We start from the raw sequence: 12307 nt of genomic DNA on the forward strand, positions 1-12307 counted from the left end.
AAAACCTAAGATTAGTGCCTGAGATATTTTGCAGATCCCGCAGTCCATGCACCAGCTGACACCACCCAGACTGGTAATCTGGTTCAACCAGTTCTGCAATCCCACCCAGAAACAGGAGACAGCAAGAAAAACTCACTCGACCCCCTAAGATTCCATCTCCAACCCGACCCATCAGCACTCACTACTTCCCAAACTCCTATCTGGCAAATTACCCTTAAAACCTTGTATCCCAAAATGCTCAGGAAGGCTTATTTGAGTAATATTAAAACGCTGGTTTCCCACATAGCTGGCCCTGCATGAATTACATTTTTTCCAATGCAATTCTCCTCTCTTGATAAACCCAGTCTGTCTAGGAAGTATACAAAGTGAACCTCTTGGGCAGTTACAGTTCTCTCTCTTTCTAGAGTTAAGATGTGCGGTACCTCCATTCCCAGATGGCTACCTTCATCATGATCTCATTTTTCATACTTGCCCAGAGATCTGAACTAAACACGTTATCAGTGTTTCTAGAAAGGCTCTAGAAAACACTTGTCTAGTTTCACTGTCCATTTACAATCCATCTAAACTCCTGGAGAAAGAGTTCTTCAGTTCTCATTTTTCAGTCATCATATCACTCAAATGCTAAAGCTTGGGATTCAATAAAAAGGCGATTACGTAAGAATTAGCTGTTCTATGTTACAGATTCTAGAAAAAGTTCATTTTACATACCTATTATACATTTTATAGATGTCTGGGAAAATTCCATTAATTTCCACATCTGATCCTGGCCAGAAAAATGTGCCAGACTTGAGGCCTTGATACTTAGCAGTGAGCCAAATCTGGAGCAGATAATGAAGGAAAATTAAGAAATCATGCAAACATTCCTCTCTTAGGAAAATATGTGTTCATGCAATACCAACACATTCCTTGTCTATAGTGCAAGGTCAACGAGCTTCAGCACTTAGATCACAAGAACCATGACATATGACTCTTAAGCAGCAACAAGTTATTAAATAGTCAGAGATTAACTCCTGTAACTTTTGGAGCTAGAACCCTAATTAACAGATTTCTCTTGAAAGAAAAAATTCACAAATATACATGTCTTTAATTTGCTAAGATCTCTGTGTACGTAACTAACTTTTTTTTTTTTTTTTTGAGATGAAGTTTTGCTCTTGTTGTCCCGGCTGGAGTGCAACGGCACCATCTCGGCTCACTGCAACCACCCCCTGCAAATTTCAAGCGATTCTCCTGCCTCAGCCTCCTGAATATCTGGGATTACAGGCATGCACCACCACACCCAGCTAATTTTGTATTTTTAATAGAGATGGCGTTTCTTCTTGTTGGTCAGGCTGGTTTCGAACTCCCAACCTCAGGTGATCCACCGTTCTCATCATCCCAAAGTGCTGGGATTACAGGCATCCGCCACGACACCCAGCTGTGACTAACATTTATTAAGCACTTATTATTTCCAATCATGGCTCTAAATAGTATTCCTACAAGTACGCTACATTATTAATTCACATAATCCTCACAATAATCCTACAAAGTAGTAAACAGTATTATCTACAGTATGGATATGATAAAACAGAGGCAGAGACAGAATGATTTGTCCAAAGACACACAGCCTTAAACGTCAGAGCTAAAATTTGAATTAATAACCTGCAAACTAACTATCATGCTGTTTGTCTTTCTAAGAGGAATACTATGATTATTTAAATAGAACCTATATAATTATTGTGACAATTTTAAAAAGTAAAAAAAGGAGAACACAGCTAAATCACAATTAGAAAAAAATCTCCTAAATTAGCACATGTAAATAAAACCAAGGCTTTCAAAAGCAGTGTAGTTTTGTGTAGGTCAAAACTACAAAAACAGTGTAGTTTTGTGTAGATTCTAGTTTTTCTTCTACCAGAGGCAGATAGCAGTAATATGGGAAGATTTTTTACAGTAATCTCCCTATATTACTGCTATCTGCTTCTGGTAGAAGAATTGATCAGAAAAGAAAAATGGCCCAGCACAACCCAAATCCACCTCTGAAATAAACTACCCTCCTTTTACACAATTATATAAGTTATGTTTAGGATTATCAGCATTCATCTCCATTTACAAAAGAATGGCCACAGATACACTAAATGAAATAGGTTATTAAAAGCTCCAGAGAATCTGGTTATTTTACTCTGATTGGAAAAGATGAGAATAACAAACTATTTTAGTAGATAAAACAAAGATCTCACCGGTTCTCCTTTGTACCACTCAGGATTAAATTTCTCTTTACTTTTAAGTGAAAAGGAAGCATTCAATTTGGGATCATACATTTTATTGTCAATTATGCCATGAGATTCTGGATACAATCCCTAAAAAAGATAAAACAGATTTTATGCAATTTCTGAGTTTATTTAACGTTAAATAAAGTCACAGAAAAAAATCATCCAAGAGAAACTGATAACTGAAGCCACATGGAATTATAGTCAGTTTAAGGAAAGAAAAACAAAACAATCGGGTAATGTCAAAACACAATCAACCACTTAAGATTTTACATTGTATTTGTGATTTAAACTATGTAATAGGAGAAAATAAGTCAGTAATACTAAGGATAAAGATCTATATAAAAAAGGCAGCCTCGGCTGGGCGTGGTGGCTCATGCCTGTAATCCCAGCACTTTGGGAGGCCGCGGTGGGCAGATCATGAGGTCAAGAGATCAAGACTATCCTGGCCAACAAGGTGAAACCCTGTCTCTACTAAATACATAAAAATTAGCTGGGTGTGGTGGCGCACACCTATAGTCCCAGCTACCTGGGAGGCTGAAGCAGGAGAAATGCTTGAACCCAGGAGGCAGATGTTGCAGTGAGCCAAGATCGTGCCACTGCACTCTAGCCTGGCAACAGAGTGATACTCTGTCTCAAAAACAAAAACAAAAACAAAACAAACAAAAAAAGCCTGCAGCCTCTCAAATTTTGAAAACAATACTGCTGTTTTTTTAAATTGTGAGTAAAGCATTTCTGCAGAACAAATTCCTCTTTTGGCGGGGTCCCAGAGTAGCCTGCATCAATATAAGCTAACATACTAATTTTCTGGCCTCAATTCTAAAGCTTAATGAGTTCTACTGTTTTACTTGACTCAAATTAAATCTGGAAACTTTGAAACAAAAACAGTACTGTAATCCTATTTGGAGTCAGGCAAAGTGGCTTGCTTAAATTCATCATCAAGATGATTGGAAAGACAAGTTGCGAACACAGGAGTTTGGGACTGTTTTTTGGCTAAATAAAATAAGCCACAAAACTAAGATACAAGAATCAGAAAATCTTAACACTGAAAGGAAACCAGGAAATCATTTCTTGAGGTCTTGAGTCATCTCTTTTCACAGATGAGAAAATGGAGACCCAGCAGGTAAAGTGACCTTTCCAAAGCCACTTTCAGCTAGTTCATGGCAGAGCAAAGATCAGAACCTCGGTTTCTTTGCTTAACTACATATTGGAAAACAAGTTGTTTTTCTTTGATCTTAAATCTATCCCCTCAAAAAAAATGTTACAATTCCATCTCACTTCTGCAAAGAGATCAAAGTTGAAATGCAGAGCTTACAGTGACAATGCTGTAGTGATTGGGAAACGTTTTTGTTGGATATACCGGTCTCATGTTTTTAGTATATGTTCCACACTTTTCTAGAAGGGAAAAAAATAAACATTGTTATTAGATACATACGACAATCGGCTTACCTCATTTAGTGGTGGTACCACAGCAGTCTAAACCATGTAAAATAAAAAGTTAGCCGAGGAGGGATTTTAATCAGATAAAAATTCAGGATGAATTATAAAGCAACACTGTGGATACAATTCAATGTTAAAGATGACCTCATTTCTCAGAAAAACATTAAAATAATGAAGCCAATTAGATATTGACCCTATACTTACCCATAACATTACTTCATTCAAGATGAACAAGTTATAATAAAATGATGCATGTGAGTTGTAATAAACTGATGCAAGTTCTCTGATACTACTTAGCGGTCAAGTACCTAAATTATAAGAGCTAGAAAAAGAAAACTGAACTAGTAGCTAAGTCTATAAATTAAAACAAGGGTGAAGGAGTAGCTGGGAAGACAGTGTCCCAGGCCATAGACCTAGAACCAGCTAACCTTGGACAAACTCAGCTGCTTTAAAGACAAAAGGCATTTTGTGGCTTCAAGTCCAAGAATGCCCAGAAGTCCGATTATTCCTGATCCTCTGCTGATCTAGTTCTAGTACCTTATTCCTTTTCTTTTTCTCCTGCCTCTACTATTGAGGAGGGAACACATAACTAATGATTCTATCATTCAAAGCTCCATTGCCTAAAAATGTCCCTCAGATTGGCATATGTCTATATATCTCACTGCCTTCTAGCAGTTCAGAACTACAGGATACATGCCCTAATTCTTCAAAGCTAGGGCTTGGGCTCATTGTTTATTGATTTATTTTAAACTTCATATAGAGGTACCTCCAGCTCCTTAACTCTAAAGTCAGGATGCCACATTTGGCACCATGGAGACAAGCTCTCCTGATAATGGTAGCAAAGGGCTGCATTTACACTTCAAAGGCCATGGGCCTGCTGGGAAGAACACAGTTTTGTCTATGCAAAGTTAAAGCCTTTTTATGCAAAATATTTAGAAAAAGAAAAAAAAAATCTTCTTCCATGTAGAAATTAAAAACTAAAAATTTTTAAAACTCTCCCAAAATTATTGTGTCACTTCGTAAGACAAGCATAATGACATACATATGAATTTACAGAGAGTGATCTTAATGTTTAAAGCAACTCACATACTCGAATCTGTTAAATAATATTTTAGAATTCCACAAAAAGCTAAAGTAACTGTATTTACTTACTTCCATTTTAGTCCAGTATTACACTGTAGTTGCTTAAAGGTTGTTAACGTGATTTAAAACGCTGGCTTCAATATTAATAAAAGACCATTCTATTTCATGGGAAATTTATAGAAAAACCATTTAATTAAGGCTTGATTGGGATTTAAAAACATTGGAAGAGTCCAATTCAATCCAAAGGAGAATACAGGATAACTGACAAATATTCTATGTCTGAACTGGTAACATCTCAAAAATAACCTTTAGTTTTTGAAATTCTATTTTTGAAATAAAATATTTGTAAAATAAGGCCAGGCATGGTGGCTCACACCTGTAATCCCAGCACTTTGGGAGGCCAAGTGGGGCAGATTGCTTGAGCTCAGGAGTTTGAGACCAGCCTAGGCAACATGGCAAAACCTTGTCTCTACTAAAAACACCAAAATTAGCTGGGTATGGTGTCACATACCTTTAATCCCAGTTACTTGGGAGACTGAGGCACAAGAATAGCTTGAACCTGAGAGGCAGAGGTTATAGTGAGCCAAGATGGCACATAAATAATAATAACATTTGTAAAATAAATAAATAAATAAATAAGGGACTTTTTCACAAGGAATTCAAAATTCTGAGAAAGAATAAATACATATAAAAGTGACCAAAGGTTAAAATTCTAAGAAACCGTATTAACTTAGAAGTATTTGAAGGGCAGCTTCAGAGTAATCACACTATTAAAGGTTAAGGGCCTCATCACCAGTGAAACAGTTAGGTTCTGCCAGTACTTTTCCAAGAAAGACTGCCTACCTAGTCTATCTCACTGAAATTGTGATATTCCAGCAGTAAACTCTGAAGTTACTCACTTAGTTTGCTAATAACAGGAAGAAGTCCACCCCAAGTGTGTAAATATTCTGCCCTGAATCCATCCAAAGAAAATAAAAGGGTAGGAGGCGTTTCAAACCTGGGCAATAAAAAAGAAAAAAAAAAATGTTTAAAAAGCAAAGAGAAGACATATCCATTGAAGATGTATTCCCTTCTGGGCAGAGGTCCCGTGAAGATTTTCCGTTAAGGTCTGTGTGATCTAAAGAAAACTAAAGCTCGGCAAGCATATTTATAAAGGATATTTCACAAGCATTTACATTTATATACAAGCTCTGTAATTTCATAATACATATATATCATCAAATAGTATATTTTAAGCATTCATATCATTTTGAGGCACCATACAAAGAACATCATTCATGGCTCCTGCTGTTCCCAAAAATTGCTACTAAACCAATTGCTACTAAAATATAACAGTATTTTCCCAATTTGCAGGAAAATGAACAAATTTAAAAAAACAGCATTTTCTACATTATACTTTAGACATCTATATTATGGAAATATTTATTTCCATAAATATTTTTTCCTGTACCATCACTTTCTGATATGGTCTCTAATATAGTAAATAGTACTGCATACAGTATACATTATACACTATTTTATTATTTAATTTATTTTAGCACTTTATTTTTATTTTACTTTTGAGACAGGGTCTCGCTCTGTTGCCCATGCTGCAATGCAGTGGCGCCATCACAGCTCACTGCAGCGTCAACCTCCTGGGTTCAAGCGATCCTCCTGCCTCAGCCTCCTAAGTAGCTGGGACTACAAACATGGACCACCAGCCTGGCTAATTTTTTAATTCTTTTTTTTTGTAGAGATGAGGTCTCACTATGTTGCCCAGGCTGGTCTCGAACTCCTAGGCTCAAGCAATCTTCCCACCTCAGCCTCCCAAAATGTTAGGATGACAGGTGTGAGCCACCATACCCAGCCTATATACTGTATTTTTAGGCTTAATATATTTAAAAGATATAAATACTTAATACAAAAGTTTGAGAGATACTACATTTAAATATATAAACAACAAAGAAATAATTCCAAGCTGGGAATGATCAAACAATGAGGATTCAACAATGCATACATACATCTACAAAGAGTTAATGTGCAATGTGGAAATCCAAAGAGGAGACCAAAAACCACATAGGATGCTAATATACTTGGCAAATGAGAATAGCTATGGACAACAGCTACCTGGCTACCCCAACACAGCCATGGCTCAGAAATTTTGCAGCATCTAATAATACGTGGTAGGTGGTAGAGAACTTATATAACACTGGATAACTGTGAAAAAACTTTCCACTGAAAGTTTACTCAGCAAATTTAAAATGTGACAGCAAATACCTAACCTTGCCTTTTTAACCCTGCCTGCTCCCACCTTACCCGCATTCAAAAACACAAAAGCAACCCCACAAGGAGAAAATTTTTATACGGTTTTCACTAGCTACTGCCTGTAACATAGCTCTACCAAGAGACTCTCTAGAATCAGTGTATATAGTCTTAATGGTCCATATAAAGCTATATAAAACTAGTTTTATTCAATCAACAGAAATCATTAAAGCAGTTTAGAGGGCCATCAGGTAAACGTACTGGTAAATTTTCTAGTGTAATAATAAGTGTTCTAACTTACAATCTTTTTGTAAAGAAAGGGTTATGTTTTCCACTAAAAGATTCAGCATTAAAAATGAAAAATAATGAGCAATATTTAGAAGAAAAAGAGTCAAAATTCACTAAGTCTCACATGCCCTACTTGGTCTTAAAAGACAGTTTAGAGTATGTGAAAAGTTTTCCTTAAAAAAAGGCTCTTCTGATGAAATTATTTGGTTAAGGTTTAGTTTTTGCTGCTGTTGCTACTGTTTATTTAATTCAAAAAGTACTCTTCCTTCCAAAAGAAAAAAAAGAAAACATATAACAAAAATTATATACATGAACAAAATGAACTAAAATACAGCTTTAAAAATTTTACTAGTCTGGAAAAACTACCATTTTAAAGAGGTAAAAATTTTTTTCTGAAGATGAATAATTCAAATTTATGAAATGGTAGACCTCAAATGGAACAAGGATAATTACACCTAACATCTTTAAGCAAATCTTCACCCTTTAATTCCACACACACTCTTTTTGATGGTGTCATATATGGAAGACCCTGTACAAAATATTTGAAGGACAAAAAAAATGAACTATTTTTAAAAATGTATCACCTCTCACAAACAGGTTGTCTATCCCGAAAATGCATAAATGGGCCAAAATACAAAGAAAAGAAAAGAAAAAGCTAAATTTTCTACAAGTTTAACAGCTCTCAAAACTCCAAATGAAAATAAAGATCCTTCCTTCCTACAAAGAAAAATGCAAATATTTCTATCTAGCATTCATCAGTACTGAGGACTAACTATTCATGGCCTCTCTTTTCCATAAACTCCAGAATAGGGATAACTCCATAATCATCTCTATACCACCATTGCCAAATACAAGATCAGGCTAAAAATACAGGCTGGGCATCCCAAATCTGAAAATCTGGGAAATCTCAAATGCTTCCAAATCCAAAACTTTTGAACACTGACATGATGTTTAAAGGAAGTGCTCACTGGAGCATCTGGGATTTTCAGATTTGAGATGCTCAAACTGGCATAACACAAACATCCCAAAATCTAAAAATATCCAAAATCCAGAACAGTTCTCATACCACATATTTTAGATTAAGGATGCTCAACCTGTAATGTATAAAAAACCAGTGATTTTATTATTTTTAACATCTTAATGTGGAAAGAGAAAAAAATGATACTATACTCCTAAAAAAGAAGCAATAATACCTCAGAATATAATCTTACCCTGCTGGGCACTGTGGCTCATTAATGTTCTCACATGGTTCTTCTACCCAACTTTTTTCACCTAGAATATTTTCAAGAAAATAAAATGAATTGAACACATTTCATATAATAATAATTATGATGCTTGTGAGACACATTAAGGCAGATTCCAAAAACAAAGTACATGAACAGATCGATAGATAACATGGGACATGACTCTAGACGTGTATAATCAATAAAGAGAATTAGTCTGTTTCAAAAAAAGAGTTAGTTGATGTCAGGAATTAAAAATGGATGCAAAATTGTAAGACTAAAACACACTACTATATTTGTGAGAACGTAAAGGTATCGTTTTCAATTTCAAATTCTTATTATTTTCAGCCAAAATTTACAACCCTCTTCTTCTATCCACTCATCAAAGTCCTTGGTATTTTAATGTCTTAGTTCTCTCTCATATAGAGTCAGGTTCTGTCAAGAAATTTGAAAAAAAAACTAATAATACCTGGACAAGCATCATAATAGCATCACCTTACAAAATGCCCTCGAATCTTTCTAAATAATTTCACATCGACTCTCTAAATGCACAGCAGACAGTGTCTCTATTTACTAGGAGGGAAGCTGGGACATAAAAGTCAGCCAGGACTGTAAGAGTGATCTTTCCACAAATACAGCCTTACATATGCTGTTATTATCAAAATAACATAAGGCAGGAGAATGAATGGCTATAGATAAAATAAGATTGGCCATGTGTCCATAATAATAATTATTAAGCTGGGTGATGGGTATAATGTTCTTACATACTCTCTCTCCCCATGTATATATTTAAAAGTTTCTTTAATAAAAAGTTTTGAAAGTATTTTTTTCAGCTAATATAGTTGGCTAATAACCATGACTCCTAACATAAAAGATAACACCTATGTAAAACCCAGCTAAGATGTTGGAAGATGCCAGGCTGCTGCAGAACCCAACGAGCACCTGACCTTGACACACAGAACTGTAGTTGATGCAGCAGTCCCCTTGGTCCTTGCAGTCATCTGAACAGGCACAGAGGCTTCTGGTCAACCTTTTCTCACCACACCTGAATTTGTTGCAAGTCCATATATGTTCTAGAAAAAACAACAGCAAAATGTGTTTCATGTCTAAAATTCAACATGTCCAAAGTGAACACAGAATTGCTGAACTCCTGAGTATGATCCATGAGCAACAATGAACCATTTCACAGCTCTTAATCACTCACAGAATCTGCCACTACCAGGGCCACTCTGACCTAATGGGGTAAAACATGTAGGAAACAATTACTATTATTTCATTAAAACTCCAGGATTTTGTCATTTTCAAATTTAGACACACCTTAACATTATACAATTCATATGTAGGCTTGGCTTCTTTCACCTGCTAAAATTTAATCTAGGTCTAACTCTCAGGCCAAGGTAAGAGGATTTCTTGAGGCCAGGAGTTTGAGATCAACCTCGGCAAGGTAGTGAGACCTCATCTCTACAAAAATTTTTAAAATTAGCTGGGCACAATGGTGGGAGCCTGTAGTTTCAGCTACTTGGGAGGCTGAGGCAGGAGGATCTCTTGAGCCCAGGAGTTCAAGGTTGCAATGAGCCATGATTGAGCAACTGCTCTCCAGCCTGGGTGACAGAAAAAGTCCTTGTCTTTAAAAAATAAAAACTAATGAAAAATAAATAAATCAGTCTCTTTTAAGTATTATTCCATGTCATATACAGAGAAGTCCAAATCTAACTGAGAAAATTCTCAAATTCTGATAGTTATATTTTTAAAAGTATAGATGGTCATATAAGATCTCTTACTGTCAGAAAACCAAAATGAAAATACTTCTATATTCAAGCAGGCTTTTAGAATTTAAGTGCGAATTAGACTACAAAGGCTTACAGCATACATTAAAAACAGGCAAAGTTTTGCTATCTATAAAATACTTAACAAAGAAATTCTATAAATTTTTCTCTCAAGGAACTGTTGAAAGAAAATATAAAAGCTAATGTCAAAATATGTACATATGCTAAACAAACAAACCAAAAAAATCGTATACCTGCAAGACACAGAACTTTTCTTGATCTTTTTCTAATGACCATAACTCCATTTTTTCCCTGCACATCCATACCTGGTTCTATACATGTCTCCTGGTAATCTAAACAGCAGTTTCCAAGCTCAACACAAGCAACATCACAGCGACAGTTCCCAAATGTTCTCTCAAAACAGCGACCTTTGCAACTTTTAACTGAAAATATTGAACAGTAAGTTAGATGTTTCTAATCATTATATAATTCAAAACAAACATCAACAAAATTCAAACCGCTTTAGAAAATACAGATAGAGTAACAAAGGGACCCAAAAATCTTTTCACAAATACATACAAAAAGCGATGCAAACAGAAAGTAACCTTATGTACCCAGTTTCTGATTTTCATCTCCTGATGTAGGAAAGAAAGATCACTTTATTATTTTATTATTATTATTATTATTATTATAGTACCTTACTGGGTCTGATAAGACTTAAATATCTATGGTATGATAAAGTCAGAATAAAGGCTTGTTCTGAATATTTTATGCTATGAAAAAGTTAGCTTAAGCAGGCATAGGGTTCCCTAAAATTTCAAAATGTGAGAAAGGAATTTTTTTAGAAGTGATTACGAATATTTTAGAAAGGGACAGATGACCTAGCCTGCCTCACTCTCAATCTTGGTGTAAAACAGCAGCAGTCCCTTTGCCAGAACATTTTCCTTGGCACTGCTCTTCCCTCCCTGACCTAAAACACCCATTTCATCTTTAGATTCAGCCTGGCTCCCTCTAAAAAGCTTTCCTAGTTCCCCAGCTAGGCCTGATTTCCATTTTTTAAAGCTCGTATAAAACCTGGTCCTTCCCCTCAATCACTTAATTCCACTTGTAACTAGCTTATTTGGTTACTATCCCAGTTAGACAGCAAAGACCACATCTGGCTTTTGCCCTGCATATTGTAGCCCTAATACCCAGCCAGTTGCACATCACATAGCTAAATGAATAAATGGCAGATATGGGAGGAAAATACTTTTCATGACAAACAACAATTGTACTGTTGAAGTTCATTACTAGATACCTTAACAAACCAGGTTTCAGTGAAGTCCTAGAAAACTAGGACAGTGAGAAAAAGAAGAAAGAATGGAACACATGGAAAATAACGGACATCTAACAACAACAAAAAAGAAATAATCTTAGTTCTTGACTTTAATGGTGTTCTGACCCAAAGACACTGGCATGGAATTTAACTCTCACTTGATACTGGGAAATCAGGCAATTTTAAGAAGATGAAGTAACAGTAATAATTTCAGAAATACAAACTTTCCTGACCTGGAGTGGGGGTCGATGAAGGCTATTAGAATAATAGCTATTATTTGCAGCTCATTAATATGTAACTAATAATTTTTTAAAACGTAATGCATGCTTTGTTGGGCTTGGATTAAAATTGCTATTTTTCAATCCTTCATTTGTTTGTGTCAACTTGGAATTGAATCACTTCATGCTAAAAGACGACATATATAAACACTAAAGTCTGTAACTTTCTACTTTGGTTAAACTTAGATACGTGTGTTCTGAATAGTTTACTGATTGAATACATAAAATTACTACCTTTCAACAGTACATGATAGCTTAATAACCACTAATTTTTTTAAATAATTAATATTACAGGCCGGGCGCGGTGGCTCACGCCTGTAATCCCTGCACTTTGGGAGGCCGAGGCGGGTGGATCACGAGGTCAAGAGATCGAGACCATCCTGGTCAACATGGTGAAACCCCATCTCTACTAAAAATACAAAAAATCAGC

The 12307-nt window shown here is 35.6% G+C and overlaps 1 protein-coding gene across 1 annotated transcript in view; it reads right to left on the bottom strand.

Moving 5' to 3' along the window:
• Window positions 1-12307, bottom strand: part of ENPP1 (ectonucleotide pyrophosphatase/phosphodiesterase 1) — an 85001-nt gene that overhangs the window by 28064 nt on the left and 44630 nt on the right. The window contains exons 3-9 of the mRNA XM_017533236.2: window positions 10611-10727; window positions 9466-9591; window positions 8507-8567; window positions 5666-5763; window positions 3559-3638; window positions 2214-2333; window positions 709-818 (exon numbers count right to left, since the gene is read on the bottom strand). Of these exons, the coding sequence (XP_017388725.1) occupies window positions 709-818; window positions 2214-2333; window positions 3559-3638; window positions 5666-5763; window positions 8507-8567; window positions 9466-9591; window positions 10611-10727 (712 nt within the window). The remainder of the gene's footprint in view (window positions 1-708; window positions 819-2213; window positions 2334-3558; window positions 3639-5665; window positions 5764-8506; window positions 8568-9465; window positions 9592-10610; window positions 10728-12307) is intronic.

The sequence above is a fragment of the Cebus imitator genome, unplaced genomic scaffold, assembly GCF_001604975.1.
Source record: "Cebus imitator isolate Cc_AM_T3 unplaced genomic scaffold, Cebus_imitator-1.0 Scaffold81, whole genome shotgun sequence".
Taxonomy (NCBI): Eukaryota; Metazoa; Chordata; class Mammalia; order Primates; family Cebidae; genus Cebus; species Cebus imitator.